The sequence below is a fragment of the Phyllostomus hastatus genome, unplaced genomic scaffold (genome assembly GCF_019186645.2).
Source record: "Phyllostomus hastatus isolate PE091 unplaced genomic scaffold, TTU_PhHast_1.1 phas_scaffold_501, whole genome shotgun sequence".
Lineage (NCBI taxonomy): Eukaryota > Metazoa > Chordata > Mammalia > Chiroptera > Phyllostomidae > Phyllostomus > Phyllostomus hastatus.
In genome coordinates this window covers 51,217,106-51,235,015 of record NW_025334033.1, presented here as the reverse complement: position 1 = coordinate 51,235,015, position 17,910 = coordinate 51,217,106, and the positions used below count along the sequence as shown (strand labels likewise).

The 17,910-nt window shown below is 41.3% G+C and overlaps 1 protein-coding gene and 1 non-coding gene across 2 annotated transcripts in view; both read left to right on the top strand.

Moving 5' to 3' along the window:
• Positions 1–1,393: 1,393 nt before the first annotated feature.
• Positions 1,394–17,910, top strand: part of NEK9 (NIMA related kinase 9) — a 34,040-nt gene continuing 17,523 nt past the window's right edge. The window contains exons 1-11 of the mRNA XM_045822363.1: positions 1,394–1,763; positions 3,332–3,509; positions 6,193–6,248; positions 6,759–6,829; positions 8,079–8,184; positions 10,192–10,323; positions 11,875–11,985; positions 12,763–12,827; positions 15,457–15,507; positions 15,950–16,142; positions 17,734–17,878. Of these exons, the coding sequence (XP_045678319.1) occupies positions 1,545–1,763; positions 3,332–3,509; positions 6,193–6,248; positions 6,759–6,829; positions 8,079–8,184; positions 10,192–10,323; positions 11,875–11,985; positions 12,763–12,827; positions 15,457–15,507; positions 15,950–16,142; positions 17,734–17,878 (1,327 nt within the window). The 5' untranslated portion in view covers positions 1,394–1,544. The remainder of the gene's footprint in view (positions 1,764–3,331; positions 3,510–6,192; positions 6,249–6,758; positions 6,830–8,078; positions 8,185–10,191; positions 10,324–11,874; positions 11,986–12,762; positions 12,828–15,456; positions 15,508–15,949; positions 16,143–17,733; positions 17,879–17,910) is intronic.
• On the top strand, positions 3,915–4,046 carry LOC123809038. The gene has a single exon (XR_006783914.1). It is a non-coding gene; the product is annotated as a small nucleolar RNA SNORA42/SNORA80 family (small nucleolar RNA).

Genomic DNA, 17,910 nt, shown 5'->3' with positions numbered 1-17,910 from the left:
TGTTACTCCCCATGGCACTCTGGCCTCCAGCCACATGCTCTTTCCTTGGCCCCAACACATACTGCTCTATGAAAGAGATCTGGAGCCCGATTGCTGGGCTTGACTCCTGTTAGGATGGCCACTGATGCGGGCTGTGAAAGAATCTGCAAAGAAAAGCAAGTGCAGAAGGTAAAGATTTTAGTTTAGTTTTTTTTTTTTTTTTTTTACTTTCCCAAGAGAGGGAAAGTGCTAGACGGGGAGAAATGCACCAGCCCTGAGGGGTTAGGGCTTTGGGCTTTTATTGGGTAACGCGGTGGTTGTAGAGCAGGATGTTTCAGCTAGGCTGCAACTCATTTCGCTGTTATCTTTGGGTGCAGAGTCCCATGTTGTGGTCTGGTAAGTCCTGTTTCGTACCCTCTGCACCTTCAGGGCGCTTCCAGTAACCTTCTAATCATAAAACAACTAGGGTCATGCTTTATGAGGTCCAGGTAACTCCTGCAAAGAGGGCCTGGAAAAGGGGCTTTTGTCCCATTAACTCCCAGCTCAGCTCCCCTTACTAGCTGTGTAACACTGAGCAAGTTACTTAATCACTCCATCTCAGTTCCTTCTGTAGAATGGCAATAATAGGATTAAGTGAGATGACACGTGAAAACACTTAGAATGGTGCTAGGAACACAACACTCCACAAATATTAGTTGTTATCTCTCTAATGTGGATCGTATTCCCAACTTCACAGGTTGAAAAACAAGCTTGGAGATGTGAAGTTGCCCAAGGTCACATAACTGCTGGAACTCGTTTCTCCACGGTACTGCAATTCTCTGAGTGGCTTAAGGTCAGGGAGAATCTTATTGCAGATTTTCCGCCCCAAAATACAGTGGCAGCTAGCTCTCAAAGAATGTTGCATGGTATCACACGGTCAAAGATTTGGAAAGCCACAAGAATGCGAAATACGAAAAAAGAGAAGAGTGTCAGAATTGGCTTAAAACTTTTTTGGAGTTGGGTATAAGCGGTAGGAACGTAGGAGATCATGGGAGAAATAACTGGGCCCATTAAATATTGAGATGACAGATGGAAAATATTTCCGCTTACTACAGTATCTCTCTAAACAAAGAGCGCTGAGCAACGTTGGAAGGGACTGCTTCTCCTATCACTGTCTGAGATAGGCCCGGCGCCAAGATGGGACTGGACAAACTCCGCACTTCCAAGCTGTCTTGGGACCTGGCCAGGGATCAGGGAAGTGATTCCATCGCTCCTACCGGAGTCCTTCGGTCCCACGCGGTCCCTACCACGCACCCACAACCCCGCCCCGCGAAGCCCTACTTTAACCGCCAGGTGAAGAAAGGGAAGCCGAGGCCCGGGTGCTATAAGCAGTGGGCCAGCTAAGGCGGAGGAAACCCCACAAGCCGGAAGCACCTGCAACTGCTTCCGGGTCAGGGAGAAGGGGCCAGCAAGGTACCTCGCGCGGTTGCGGGGCTGACGGAAACGCGGGCTGGCTTCTGAAGCGACGCGACCGCAGCGCGGCAAGCGCCACTGTTAACTCGCAGGCCGGTCCTGCGGCCGCCGCCATGTCGGTGCTGGGCGAGTACGAGCGACACTGCGATTCCATCAACTCGGACTTTGGGAGCGAGTCCGGGGGTGGCGGGGACTCGGGCCCGGGGCCCAGCGCCAGTCCCGGGCCGCGAGCCGGTGGCGGCGCGCCGGAGCAGGAGGAGCTGCACTACATCCCCATCCGCGTCCTGGGCCGCGGCGCCTTCGGGGAGGCCACGCTGTACCGCCGCACCGAGGTAGTGGCCCCTGGCGCCCGCCGCCCCCGCCCCTCCTTCGTGGGCGGCCGCGCTTTCCCCGCGTCTTGCACGGTGTCCTCACTTAGTGCTTGTGTGCACGCGGGGTATACGACTCAGGGTCCTGTCCACCGCTCCTCCAAGTCACCTGCACTAGGAATTCGTTAGCTAAGTGGTTTTATTAATTGGGTTTTTTTTGTTTGTTTGTTTTTTATTAACCCAGGGAACTGAGCAAGTCATTGAATCTTCTCTTAGCTTTAGTTTCCCCATCTATAAAATGGGGTTACTTTTATTTTAGGGTAACCTTTATTTTAAAGGCTGTTTGGAGAATCAAGCTAAAGTGCTTTGCAAAGTGTAGATTACAGTGGTACACGAATGTGACGTGTTGTCAACACAACTTCCTTTGCCACTGCATAGCTTTCCAAGGTCAGGGTGGGGAGCACTGGCAAAGCTTCAAAATCCCCAGGTCGGTGGCAGCTCCGATTTGCCGTTATCTTTAAGTTTAGACATAAACACTCGGAGATTTTTCTGGAAGATAATGGGGAGATCGTCATATGTTGGTTTCTTCATCAGTGTTTAGTAGCTTTTATGCCCAGGGAATACGTTTTTGGTATATTCTAAGCCACTAATTAAAAAAAAAAATTAATCTGAGGACATGCTTATTGATTTTAGAGAGGGGAAGAGAGGGAGAGAAACATCTACAGGGACAGAACACCTCCCGCATGTACTCCAATCAGGGACTGAACCCACAACCTAGGCATGTGCCTCCAACTGGGAAAACCTTTCGGTTTAGGCATCCATGCTCCAACCAACCCAGCCACACTGCCCAGGGCCTGAGCCATTAGTTCTGAATTTTGGAGGGCACAAGGACTTCTTTGAGAATCTAATTAATGGAAGAATCAGAGATATTGTAAAAGGGAGTGGATTTTGGGAGCTGCAGGTTAGTTTTCATGAACAGAGAAAAATGTGATACATAAAATTGACAGAAGACAGACTTACAGAATGGGCAACATGAGCTAAGTGAACTTAGAGCCCTTAGATATGACTTAACTCAGAAAGGCTAAACAAAAATCACTAGAGAAACCTAAATTTTATAAAGTTAAAGGCAAGTTTAAGATTTCCATTTTGCAAAAAACTATGGTCACCTGTAGGTAACTACTCTCCAGTCCTCAAATTCTCTGATATTCTAGCCCTACCACAGTTCTCTTCATGACTAACAGTGTGTCATAAAGTCCCTCAACAGAAACTTTGGGATCTACTTCCATTCCATATTTTTACCTGGAGTCAGCATCATGCAAAGTAAGTGTAGCAGCACCTAATGTCCTGCAGTAAATGATGATGCTCAGTTGTATGCCAGACCTTTAATGTCTGTTCATGCTTTTTTTAAACTTGATCAGGTGCGTTCAGGGTGGTATGGCCCTATACCGTTCATACTTTGTTTAAAGGAAAAAATAAAAGCAGTCAGTCTCTAGCCATCTAGGAAGTTTTCCTTCCAGGTTTGCAGATCCATGTGTGGATTCGTCCGCTGCCAAGCAAGAGGAAAGCCCTGTGCCTCTATTGCTGTGTTGCAGGATGACTCACTGGTTGTGTGGAAGGAAGTTGATTTGACCCGACTGTCGGAGAAGGAGCGCCGTGATGCCTTAAATGAGATTGTTATTCTGGCACTGCTGCAGCATGACAACATCATTGCCTACTACAATCACTTCATGGACGATACTACCTTGCTGATTGAGCTGGAATATTGTAATGGTAAGGTGGAATTCTGTGGGACTTCCTCCAGCAAGAAAGTCTTGAGCTCACACTCACCTTGAAGGAGAGAAAAAGAAAAGGCATACACAGTAATAAAAACCTTAATTGAATTTCTTGACTTTAGAAGATTTGTTCAGGCCCTAGATAGTTTTGAAATGATATACAAAGTAAAGGGAGGGATTTTCCCTCGCATACTCAAATTCTGCCTTGTGATTATAGTTCCATCTTCAAATTACTTGTTCAGTTGGATTTTGCTTTCATTTTTCAAGGCTTTTCTGATAAAAAGATGTGTTAGTCATTAGAGAACACATAGTGTGGCTTGATAAAATATTTAATGAAATCTTATAAGTGATAATGATTTATGTTGACTTCAGTGAAAGCTGCCCTATTAAAAAGTGGTCCAATGCACAGGCTTGGATTTATGGCAGGCCCATCCCCCTGGGTCTCTCATAGTGCCCTGTGCCAGAGCACCCTGGCCTGGAACCATTGCCCAGCCTCTGCCCGTGGGCTGCAGGCACTGAAGCAGGCTGCACAGTGGAAAAAAAAAAGTGGTCCAAAGATCTAACTGAATGAAAATTATAACATAATAAAATGTGACCTTATTTATCGCGTCTCTGATTTCTTTGGACCATTTTGTTTGTAGGATAGCAATATGATCTAGTTGTTAAGAAAATAGACCCTGCTCAGTGGATTGAGCGTGGGCTGGGAACCAAAGTGTCCCAGGTTCGATTCCTAGCCAGGGTACATTCCTGGGTTGCAGGCCATAACCCCCAGCAACCGCACATTGATGTCTCTCTCTCTCTCTCCCTCTTTCTCTCTCTCTCTCTCTCTCTCTCTCCCTCCCTCCCTCCCTTCTCTCCCTAAAAAAATAAAAATAAATAAAAATCTTAAAAAAAAAAAATAGACCCTGAACCCACATCCCAAGCTTCACTACTTTTTAGCTCTGTAACCTTGCACAAGAAACTTAGCTTTTCTGTGACCCAGCTTCCTTATTTGAGTATGAGTTTGTTGATAACTTACCTTCTAGGGTTATTGATTAAATGATTGTAAAGTCCCTAGCATCATACTTGGTGCATAGCAAATGTTTGATACATGTTGTACTAGGTAGTATCCTCCTTATCACATAAGAAAATGTCCAAATTCCTTTCTTGAACTGTATGCTAAAGTTATCCCAGCATGTTCTTCACTTAAATCTCTAAGAGAAAGTTCCTAGATTCTAACTTCTCTTGTGTAGACTCCTGTGCCTCACAATTGTTCCTGGTGCTCATCAACCCTAAATGTATATGACTAGAGATTTCTGAAGTAGCAGAAGCCTCAAGTAATTAACTTCCTTTGTGGTTAGGAGGATGTAGAACAAACGGTGTATTTATTGAAACTTCAGGTTACTAAATCACAGGGGGGAAAAGTTGTGAAACCCAGCCAGGGCTAAATTATAAGTTATAGTTGCAGGTAGGAAGTAAAATGACCCGTGATCATTTGTAGCCTGTATTACTTGATAAAGGAAAGGGAGAAGCACATTGAAACTTACTCTGCAGGAATGAATTAGTAAAGGGAATAATGATTAGAAAGAGTCTAGGGCAGTGGTTTCCAACCTTTTTCATCTCATGGCACACAAACTACCATATTTTGCCATATATAATGTGTGTCCACATTTTTGGCCAGACTTTCAGGAAAAAAATCTTTCAGTCTTTTTATTCAATTTTTTATTTACTTATATTTAGAAACAAAACCAATTATAGTATTCTAGGGTATTATTCTGCATACGGGTATCATTATTGCTTTCTAGAATTACACTTTTAACTCATAAGCATAAAAGAATTAACATTTATATACAGAATTAGTACTACCCATGTATAATGTACATTCTTGTTTTTTCCTCAAATTTGGGCAAAAAAGTGTGCATTTATATACACGACAAAATATGGGTAATTACTAAAATTCTGTGGCACACCAAAGAAATACATTTTTGTCCAATCTGATAAAAGAAATAGGTATAATTTTGATTCCTTTACATCAGACAGCTATTGTTGTGGCTGTTGTCATTTTTTTATTTGACAGTCTAAGGGAAAAGAGATCAGTGCCCCCCACTGAGTAGTCAAGTATTGCGTATTTTAGAAACTCTTAGAGCGCGCCTGTGTGCCTCAGCATGCTGGTTGGAAATCGCTGGCCTAGCCTGTTCCCTAAACTTTGGCAAACTTCCTCAGGTGGACCAAAAAAGAAGTTGATGCACACCCACATATACAAAACACTTTTATCACAGGTACAACCCAAAAGTTCCAGTAGTCCCACTGAGAAAATTGTTACCAAAATGTTGCAGATTCTTTTAAAAGGAGTTCTAGGAAAGAAAATCACCTGATTTTGAAGACATTCAAGGTAATTCCACTAATAGGGGTACTACAGGAATGGTCTTTCTCATCTTTTCAACGATGTCTCACTTCCTGTTTTTGTATTGAACCTCTTCCATTAGAGAGAGGGATCTTTGAAGAATATTTTTGATACCATCCTTGAGAGATGGGAAGAGTTCTGAAACCAGTGAAGAGCCAAGAGGGAAGAAGGCCTTCCCTTTGGAGAGGAAGCGGAATCCCTTCCTTTCCTTGTGTTACTTGTTAAAACCCTGGTAGATACAGGAGCCGAGCTATGATCTCTGTTAAGCAATTCAAACCTGTCTCTTGTTTAATTGCAGGAGGGAACCTGTATGACAAAATCCTTCGTCAGAAGGACAAGTTGTTTGAGGAAGAGGTAATTCATATTTCTATGGTAGGAAGCTAGAGTTGTAATGTGTTGCTTTCTGGTTCTGTATTAACTCTTCCAACAATGAAGAGTATGTTTTTTCCTTTTGTTCAGACTCCTTCCAGGCTCTGGTTGATATTCATGAGAAAGGAAACCTCTAACAAGGAAGCTGTCTATAGCTGCTTCCTAAACAGTTTACCTCCACATCATGATTCCCTATGGGCTTTCTTTCCTGGTTCTGTTACTGCATACTGGTATGCCCAGTTTTCTATACCTTTGCATTCTTCCTGGAGTTCTTTCCACAAGTCTGCTTCACCATACTATACTTTATAATGACCTGCTTTTTCTTTTTACCCTATCACTTTTCTTTGCCTGTTCAACCTACAAGCAAGAGATGTCAAGTCATGTTGAATCATAACCTCTGGTTGCAGCTTCCTTTGTTTATTTGTTAGAGAGAGTATATTTAAATGGAATTTTTGTTTGTTTCCAGTCCAAATATAATTTGTTTTTTCCCTGCAGATGGTGGTGTGGTACCTGTTTCAGATTGTTTCAGCAGTGAGCTGTATCCATAAAGCTGGGATCCTTCATAGGTAATGAGTGTAAGAATATGGGGTTGATTCTTCCCTGCCAATCCAACCCTCACCTTGGGGGCCTCCTCCTATCAGCACTGTTATTTCCTTGCTTAAGCAGTCAAGGCTTTTATATCGGTATATTTTAGAAAGGAAAGAGTGAATAACAAGGGGTGTTATCTCTTCTTTCTGAAGTTAAACCATGTTTGTGATGAGTAGCTAAGTATTGCTTAGTCATTTCTTTAAGAGATATTTTAGAGTTTATTTCATTAATTCATCAGTAAAGCCTAGAAGCCACTATGAGAATTGGTGTTAGATTGGTTGGACTTCACAATAAATATTTTCTCTGAGCAATAGTAATTGGCAATTGTTTTTAATTCTATAATTCTTTTAATTTGAATAAAGCGTGTTTATTTTCTATAATTAATTGTACAATTCTACATCTTTGGGTAGGGGAACAGTTTTCTCTTCATTTCAAGCTGTAGAAAAGAACCATTATGAACATTTCCACCTCACTGTGTCCTTGAGTCATTGACCATTGCTAGAGATTAATATTAACATGCCAGTATTTCTTTTTTCGTTGGCTTATTAATTTTCAACATGTATTTCTGGGTAGTTTGATTGAATGGCTACTGTTGCATATTATTTTCTTTTCAAAAGTTACAAAGAACATTATTCTGATTTTTTCACATCTAGTAAAGGAAGCCAGGTTATAAATCAAGCACAGTTTATCTGTTTTACATATGGTCAATTCATCTGTAGGAAAATAGCCAGTGATTTTATTGAGGTGCTCTACACAACCCAGTCGTGTTGCTGCTGGGATAAGTAGCTGTTTCTCTTGCCTTAACAGGTTTGAAATTTCAACGCCAACCAAGTGTTAAAATTGCCTTGCTATCACTTCATTCAGTGTATAAGTGGTAATGGAAGAGGCAGTGTACCTGACAGGGATTATAATTACCTGGGGCACCTTTTTTTTTTTTTTTTTTTTTTGGTCTGACCCTCTCAGCTTTTCTTCTCTGCTCCAGTGGTATGGGAGGCGTGCCAGTGCTGTGAAGCCCTGGAGGATGAAATTAATTTCCTGTCTTCACTCCCCCAAGTTCCTTTTCAGTGTTAAAGTGTGTGTGAATGTGATGACCACTGTTTGGATCCATGGCTGTCTGAGCAGTGGTGACACACTCGTTTTTATTCTGTACTGATCCTGGGTGCAGTGGGAGATGAGATAAAACAATTGACTGTATGGCCTTACTTTGTAGCATCTTTTTATTTTCAGAGATATAAAGACATTAAATATTTTTCTGACCAAGGCAAACCTGATAAAACTTGGAGATTATGGCCTAGCAAAGAAACTTAATTCTGAGTATTCCATGGCTGAGACAGTAAGTATGTGTTGCTTTTGTCTTATTTGTTTTCCTTTTCTTTTCCAGCACCGTGAAATAGAACTATACCCCCTAAATCTTGCACCCTTTTCTCAATATTCTTATAGGTTCTCCATACTTATAAAGCAAATCTTCAGGAGTCTTTTTCCTGGGCTTGCTTACAGGCATTTACATACTCAGGTACTCATTGTCCACATTACAGCTCTGATCTCAAAGCCCTTTCTGACACTTACTAGAGACTTCTAGAATCTTTACATTTCACTTTCTCTCTTATTTATCATTTGAGGTTATCATGTTAGACATTTCTTTTGTGTTTCCTTTGTATTTTTCTTGTTTGGAAGCTGTATATTACAAATAAAGGCTGATGCCCAGAGAACAAATTTTATTATACACAGTCTGAACTGCAGGGCTTCTTTCTTTTTTAAAACATTTTATTTATTTTATTTTTAGAGAGAGGGGAAGGGAGGGAGAAGGAGAGGGAGAGAAACATTAATGTGTGGTTGCCTCTCGAATGCCCCCTGCTAGGGACATGGCCTGCAACCCAGGTATGTGCCCTGACCAGGAATCGAACCAGCGACCCTTTGTTTCGCAGGCTAGCACTCAGTCCACTGAACCACACCAGCCAGGGTGCAGAGCTCCCTTCTCACCTGACCCTGAGAAAGACCATTAGTTAAAGAGTAGACATAGTTGACCCTTAAGGACAGTGATCTTATCATTTTAGGGATCATAAAACCCAATTATTACTTTCCTGGTTTCGTTATGCTCTGTCCTTAAAAGAACTTGAAAATTTTAATTTAATAAAGATTAACTTTGTTCTAAGTCCTGGCTGGCATAGCTCAGTGGATTGAGCGCAGGCTGGGAACCAAAGTGTCCCAGGTTCGATTCCCAGCCAGGGTACATTCCTGGGCTGCAGGCCATAACCCCCAACAACCGCACATTGATGTTTCTCTCCCTCTCTCTCTCTCTCTCTCTCTCTCTCTCTCTCTCTCTCCCTCTCTCTCTCTCTCTCTCTCTCTCCCCCCTCCCTCTCCCTCTCCCCCTCCCTCCCTTCTCTCTCTAAAAATAAATAAAATCTTTAAAAAAAGATTAACTTTGTTCTGATCATGTTCTTTGATAATGTTGAAATATGCCTACAAGCAATATAGAGACATCCAAGGATGCTGATAGCCAGGGTTGGAATTCTCTGCTTCAGGGACTCAGTCCGCTCGTATGGTGGTGCCACATTGAGCTTCTGAAGAAGCAGTCTTGTCTTATGTGGATTTTTCATATCAGGAATAATCTGATAAAACCAAGATTTGACTTTTGTTAGCCAGTTAAATGTAAAGAATGAGATGAAAATTTATAAATGTCTTGTTAGCCCTCTGAAAATTTCTTAGCTTTGCTGATTAAAGATGTCTACTAGTCTTATTAGACTTTCTGGGGCACTCATTGTCTCTCATCTTGGGAAACATATGATCTTCGGTATATTTTTATTTCCAAATTCTTGAATTCAAGAAGTCTTTTTAAAATTTGAAAGAAATTCACTAGCTATGTTAGTATTACAGGTGTCAAATAGAGCCATTTAAAAAGCTTCATTACTCTGCACTTCAGTTAGAACTTTTAACCCCTTTATTCAGTTACCTTCTCCCCACTGCCAGTTTTTTTTTGTTCTCTTTTTTCCCTTGGTGAACTTTTGCTAAGTACGTCTTTGTCTGCATGAAGTCTTCAGCGGGTCTTGAATGCTTACAGCCTCTGTGATCCATGGATCACAGAGCTGTTGTGGCTCCCAAACGGACCACAGTGCCTTCTCCCCAGAGATTGGTCCTTCATGTTAGGCCCAGGAGGTTTGATATGAATAGATTTCTTCCCATACTGACATCATTTCAGAAAAACCATTATGGGATATACTGATGAATGTTTTATGATTGTTATCACCAGTTCCTGGGAAATTTAATTTAGTTGTCAAAATATTAATGTGGTTACTTCAAAAAAATAAGTTATTCTTTGGTTGTTTTCTTTGTTGTTTAGCTTGTAGGAACTCCATATTACATGTCTCCGGAACTCTGCCAAGGAGTAAAATACAATTTCAAGTCTGATATCTGGGCAGTAGGCTGCGTCATTTTTGAACTGCTTACGCTAAAGAGAACATTTGATGCTACCGTAAGTTGATGTGTTATTCCCACATTGTCCTTGCAGATGGTGCAACTGGATTGAGATAATCAACTTCATTTATCCCTGAGCTTCTGATTGCTAGAACAGAAATCAGCTGTGGGCAAAAATAACAACCAATATCCTGGCACTGGCTTAGTAGAATATTATTAGGACACTCTAAACCAGATTTATCTCCAACTTGAATTCCTTGTTAAAGAATCGTAATCAAGTCCAGTAGTTTGAGCAGTGTGCTTGAATTTGTCAGCTATAATTTTAAAACTAACCCTAGAATATGCTACGTGATGCTACAGGTTAGATAAGCCATTTTATTTCTTATGCTTCAACCACATTATTCTTTTAAAGCTAAGGCAAATTAAATAATGCTCATTAAAGTGTTTGGATCTTTTATATGAAAAAAATTACCAACTGTTAGTAAAACTTGATATTGTTTTGTGGGTAACAAATTCCTTTAAATCTTTTTTCTTCTTAAGTAAAGCAGTGCCACTTAAATGTTAATATGCACAGGAAATCACCTGGGCATGTTGTTAAAATGCAGACTCGGTTTGAGTGCATCTGGGGAGGGGCTGATAGCTTCCAGCTAGTGCTGATGCTGCTAGTCTGTGGACCACAGTTTGAGTAACAAAAGTGAGTTCACATCCAGTCTCCTTTACAAACCATTTGTGAGAACTTAGGCAAATCACTTCATCTCTTTAGTCCTCTATTTTACCATCTACAACAAAGAAAAAATACATATTCCTCTCACAGAGATAAAATGCAAATGTCAGATAATGCATACTCATTGGCCTTTCATGAGACCTGTTTATTTTTCTAAATTTTGAAGCTTATTCTAGTATGTCATCTAATTCTCCTAAATATTGTAGTGGGAGGAAAATGAATTTTAGAGTCAGATAGACTTTGGTTGGAATTATGGCTCCATTTTTTACTGTCTGTAGTCGGGAAAGTTACATCTCTGAATTGGTAATGACAGTAACCTTGTGTGGTGTTTGCAAGGGTTAAAAAAGATCAAATACATATGCCTGCTTAGTACCTATTGGTCTCTCTATAAAGGTGGTGATAGTATAATAATCATCATCATCATCATCATCTCTTTATCAGTTGCTTATTATTCACTACCTTGTCTTTTGGAGCATTGTATCACCTGTATAATTATTATTAGGTTATATAAACTAGAAGGCAAATTAATTGGCAAAGGAGGTACTTAAAGCCAAGAAGCATGACTAACCTTGCTTTCCTTTTTGGGGGGATTCAGTTGAAGGGTCAGACTATAATATACTCTTAAGTATCATGCAGTTGGCCACATAATCACATCTCCATGTTGGCCAGTTGGCTTCATTCTTCATTCCATCTGATAGCAGCAGTGCATCCCTAACAATTTCTTGTTGATGCGTACTAATAGTTATAGAGACATCAGGCCTACTGCAGAACTATTGCCACTCCTTTAAATGATAGTCATAGACATCTCAGAGTCCCTACTGGTGTATTATAAAGTCATCTTTACAAAAGCAAGAACAGTGCAATCCTCATTTTTTTTTTTTACAGAATCCACTCAACTTGTGTGTTAAGATTGTACAAGGAATCCGGGCCATGGAAGTTGATTCTAGTCAGTACTCCCTGGAGTTGATCCAGATGGTGCACGAATGCCTTGACCAGGTAAGTGTGACTACTGATTGATCACTGATTTCAGTTTAGTAATTTTTCTGTCAGCGTTAGTGTTGGGGTGTGAGATAGGTGAACTGCGCAGAAGCACATCCACTTCCCTGGGCGGGATGTATTTGTAGGCACCGGCAATTAATGATAGTTGTGCGAGTCGGCCAACACATTCTTACTTTATTCTGCTTTGTTCTTTATTAATTTGTGAAATTGTGCTCCATTTTTTATGGTCAAGATTTTCATAACTTGATTTTATAAAAGTATAGTCAGAGGTAATTTAGAGTTCTTAATGTACAGAATGTATGTAATTCTGATAACTCACAGTTTGCCTTGCAGTGTAACTCTGGGTCAGTATTATTCAAAATATGGTCCATGAACCACAGGCGTGGGGCTGGTTTACAAGCAAAATATGAAGATTCCTGGGCCCCAACCCAGGCCAGCTGGATCAGAATCTGTGTGGATAAAGCTCAAATCTTTATTTGTAACAGGCATTCCACAAGAGTCTTAAGTTCTATATATGTTGGAACTTGAGAGCCACTGCGCAACTGAGCAAGTGAGGAAGGCGCATTTTCATTCGTATGGAAGTGTTGATGTTGATGAGATAAACATGAAGCATGATGTGTGACATAAATTGTTTTTTCAAAACAAAAGGATAATTAATATACAGTGGTCTTTGAATAACTAACCAACAGCCTTCTAAGAGGAAGTAAAATGCCTCTTTAGATTCCATCTTGTCCATTCCCTTTAAATTAAAACTAGCCCCATTTGTATTTTTAGGATCCGGAGCAGAGACCCACTGCAGATGAACTGCTAGATCGCCCCCTTCTCAGGAAAGGCAGGAGGTAAAGTACGAAAAAGTCACTCTGTTGCGTTTCCGTGGGTGGTGGACTGTTAAGAGATCTGATCAGGGCACCACAAGGAGGGTGGCGTTTCCTGACTTGGCCACTCTGGTGCTATTTTCAGCCAACATCTCTGCTTTCATTGTTTGAGAGCAGCTCCTGACTTTTGCCTCCTTGGCTTGTGCTGTTTTGTTCTAAATTTATATTGATGTGACTCTAGAGTTGGGGCATTAGAGTGTAGTAACTGAGAGAGGACATCTTTAGGTTTGAATCTGAGTTCTGTCATTATATTTGTCACGGCATTTAACATGCCTGTTCCTTAGTTTTCTCCTCTGTAAAGTGAGGGAGAGTGAGGACTCAAGGAGGGCCTGGCACGAAGGTGCCGGCCCAGTCACTGTTGGGTAGTAGCGTGGGTTTGGACCAGGCCCTTTTTTTAAGTGCACTCCTTACATGGTAGGTTAGACTCGGAGCGGTCCTCTTCAGATACTTTTTACCCATTTCCCAAAGTAGAGCTTGATTGATTCCTGACAGGTTGTTTCCTGACATTTATTCTGTTAGGAGGCTCTACAGGTAGGGAAGGAGATCTTTTTAATTGTTAAGTACAGTTGTCTCCATTTTCCCACCACCACTTTCCCCCTCCCCACCCACCCCTACCTCCTACTCCCACCTACCCCCATTTGACTTTGTCCATGAGTCCTTTATACATGTTCTTTGATGACCCTTCCCCTTCTTTACCCTGTTATCCCTCTCCTCCCTCCCCTCTGGTTACTGTCAGTCTGTTCTTTATTTCGGTGTCTCTGGTTATATTTTGCTTGTTTGTTTGTTTAATTTTATTTATTCATTTTTAGAGAGAGGGAAAGAGAAGGAGAGAAATATCAATGTGTGGTTGCCTCTCACACACCCCATACTGGGGACTTGGCCCGAAACCCAGGCCTGTGCTCTGACTGGGTGTTTTGTTGATTAGGTTCCACTTATAGGTGAGATCACATGGTATCTGTCTTTCACCTCCTGGCTTATTTCATTCAGCGTAATGCTCTCCAGTTCCACCCGTGCTGTCGGAAAGGGTGGGAGCTGGAAGGAGGTCCTTTATCCCTCACTTCCCACAGACTTCAGACCCTAACTTAAAGGAAGAGGTGTTCTTTATCCTTCTTAAATGTTCTAGTCTGTATTGCATCTTATTACACTATTTTTGTTTTACAACCCTTCTCCCTCCCATACGAGTTCTTTGTTTCTGTCTCTTCCCAGCATTCAAACATTTACTCTGCTGTTTCTCAAGTCTTGCCCTTTAGATACATTAAATAGACGCCTAATTCCACAGCCTTTTCTGTTTGGTCAGTAACTTTCATTCAGCTGTGTCATTTAATTAATCTTTTTCTGATTCTTTTATGAAACAGTGTTTTAGTGCCTAGAATTATGTGTGATACCCCATATACAGCAGCGTACCTGCACACCTGTTTCATGTATATTCAGGCAATATCACCATTTGGAGCTAATTAAGCATATTTAAATTTTTTATCTGGGAAATTTTTATGTTGGGAAATAAAGAATCACTATTGTAATGTCTCATTTAACTATTTCCACTATTTTTAATTGCAATTTGTATTGAGATAATTGTAGATTTACATGCATAGATTATATAGAACTTTGTAGTTTGATGGGAAAATGTAAGATGAAGAGCTTTCCAGATAAAGTACAGATACAGGAAGTTTCAGGAAATATTCAAGAAACACTAAGTCCTCTTTGGCTAGATTAGTGGTTCTAGTCGCAGGGCTCTTAAGACCAAAACTTCAGAAGGTTTCAAAAAGTAGTGATGCCTAAGCACCACCCCAGGAATTTGGCTATAATTGATTTAGTCAGAATGAGAACCCTGAGCTAAAATGTGGGCAGTAAAGAGGGAAGGAAGGCTGAAAGGATAGGTAGAGAATTTTGAGTGCCAGAGGAATTTGTGCTTAATTCAAGATATCGTACATAAGTATTGGATGTTTATGAGAGGACAGTTTATGTGATGAGAGCCGTGTCTAAGAGTTAGGTAACAGTACTAACATCGGTGTTACATTAGTGTAGAACTGGGTAAAGTGTTGGAACTATGGTGTGACCAATTAGGTGGGAAGCAAAGCTGCCCCGAACTAAGTTGGTGAGACTGGCAAGGAGAGGTGAGTATGTAGGGCGTTGGATAGGTAGAATCTGTAGAACTGTTTAACTGGGAGAATGGGGGTGGGGGTGCAGGTGGCAGTTACAGAAATAGGAGAGTCACAAAGAAAAGCTGTTTGGAAGAAAGATAATGAGCTGAGATTTAGACGTTTGGGGAGTCAGTGGGCAGGCTAGATGGCGATGTGGGCAGGTACTTAAAAATGTGTGTCAGAGGTCTGAAGGCTCTCTGTTCCAGCCTGGAGCCTTTTTCAGAGATAGAAAACAAATGGCCCCCAACTGCTGGCCCCTTGTGTTTAAAGAATTGCCTAAAGCCAGGCTTGTATGACTGAGTTTCACCAAGGTACTTTCCAAAAAGTACTGTAATGTTATAGGAAGTATGTGGTTTATAGAGGTTTCAGTCTGTGAAATGTATTGATTGAGACACTGGTGCAATACAGGGTCCTATAATTTCGCTTATCTATCTTTGCCTTTCTTTTGGTAGAGAGATGGAGGAAAAAGTCACACTGCTTAATGCACCTACAAAGAGACCAAGGTAAATGTTCAAGAGACTCTTAAAAAGTAATATATCTTAAATTACGCAGGGGGATCTTTGCTGGGTCTGTGCAGTGATTCCAGTTGAGCCTTGGCCTCCTTTCAGAAGCCAACATTCACTTCAATGTCAGATAGTCATTTATGAAAAAAAGAAAAGAATGCTGTAATTTCACCCTCATGCCGAAGTGGACATCATTACCATGATGCTTGTTGAAAAGCTGGGAAATGTAGATGTGTAGACTGGAATCTGAACTGGCCAAGCTGCGATGGAGCCCTGAGGCAGGAATTGCAAAGCCAGCAATGCTAGAGGGTCCAAAAGGCTGTTGAGAAAGAACATACTTTCTCATACCATAATTGGCAGTTCTTCTCAGGGAACAGACTGGAAGCATTGTTCTGTGATACAGTTTTTGTATAAATGTCCCTTTGTTTGGGGGTGTTGGCAGGTCAAGCACTGTGACCGAAGCACCCATTGCTGTGGTAACATCCCGAACCAGTGAAGTCTATGTTTGGGGCGGTGGGAAATCCACTCCCCAGAAACTGGATGTCATCAAGAGTGGCTGTAGTGCTCGGCAGGTGTGTGCAGGGAATACTCACTTCGCTGTGGTCACAGTGGAGAAGGAACTGTACACCTGGGTGGTAAGTGAAAGCTAATAAGTACTTTAGAACAGTGATGTAAGCATAATTGTGTACCGGACCCAGGGGGTCTAAGTATTTTTTAGTTGAACATGTGCTGCTACAGTACCAGCATGGGGTGATGGAATATAAACTTTGAGAGCAATGATTTTATCTTTTTAGAGTTCACTGATAGTATGCCCAAAGCCTAGAATGTATTAGGTCTCTTGTAAATGCTGAATGAATGAATTAAAAGAGCCCTAGGTTTGGACTTTGGAGACTGGACTCTCATTTACAGCTGGGTAATTTCAGAAAGTTTTTTAATTACTCTGTTCTGTTACCATGAGGTTCAGGGCAACTAGTATCTGTGAAATAGCTTTGTAAACAAATGAAGCAGTGTACTGTGTCAGGAAAATCCCAGGGCCTCCATCTCCAACGGAAGATGGCAGGGTGTTTCTTGGGTAGCATGTTCCTCTGTTCCCTCTGGATTCCACCCCGTCTCTCACCCTGTCGAACAGATCACCCGTATTGCTGTTCATTTTATCTCCCACTCACTCCTCATTCACGGTGCAACTTTCATCTTTGTTGTTTGATTGAACCTACTCTTAACAAAATAACTTATAAATTGTGAAAATAAAAGATACTTTTTACAAGCAATTCCCTGTCATGCTTGATCTCCCAGCGACATTGGATACAGTGACCACTCTCCTTCTTGAAACTTGGTCTTCTCTTGGAGAGCGTGCTCCCCGGACTCTGCTCCTGTTCCTTCATTTATGCCTTCTCAGGCTCCTCTTAGGCTGTTTTTCCTTTACCCCGGCTAGTTTTAGGCCCTGGTTCTCTTCCTGAGGGAGCTAGCTTTTTCCAGTAATTTCCGATAACTTCTCCACAAGTACAGGCTTTATTCCCAGTGTGCGACAGAGTAGAGAAGCTCAACTATTGATTGATAGAAAGGATGAATGTATGATATGGCCTCGATTGTTGAGTATTGTTATTTCGTAAAACACCGTCCCTTAAAGAACTAGCTCCTGGGTGTGCAGCCAGAAGTAGCATGAAATTAGCACCTTAAAAAACATTTATATAGGGACTTAGAGTTGAATTACTGAATGAAAACAATTATTTGTCTACATTAAAATGTTGAAAAGTCATTTAGGATTATTCTCAGTGCTCTATAGCAGCCTCTTTGATGGAGCCAGATTCTTTATAACTGCTCCATATTTCAGAGAAACTGACCAAAGTTTCTAGTAAGGATTTTCTAGTACTTCTAGTAAGGATTTTCAAGAGGATGTACTCCTGTAGAAAGTAAATTAGACTATATAAAATTTTTTTCACCATCACTCTTATAAATACGTAGTTTATTTCAGACTTGAAAGGAAAAGATAAAATTGGGACTGCCCTTTCAAAGCCTGATGGATATCAGTCTGGGCACTTTTACCTTGCCCCCTGGCAGGGGTTTCCTACTGCCTACCATTAAAAGGCTCCATCTCCATACCCATTTTTTTTTTCCATTTCTAAATTTCCAGCTGATTCTTTTCCTACTATTTTTCTTAATAATTTGTATTGAAGATTAGCTTTTGGCATGAAAATTAAAACTTCACAAGACCTCTTTATTTCACAGAACATGCAAGGGGGCACTAAACTCCATGGACAGCTGGGCCATGGAGACAAAGCCTCCTACCGACAGCCAAAGCATGTGGAAAAGTTGCAAGGCAAGGCGATCCGTCAGGTGTCATGTGGTGAGGATTTCACTGTCTGTGTGACAGGTAAGCCAGCAGCAGAAAGCACCCAGGTGTAT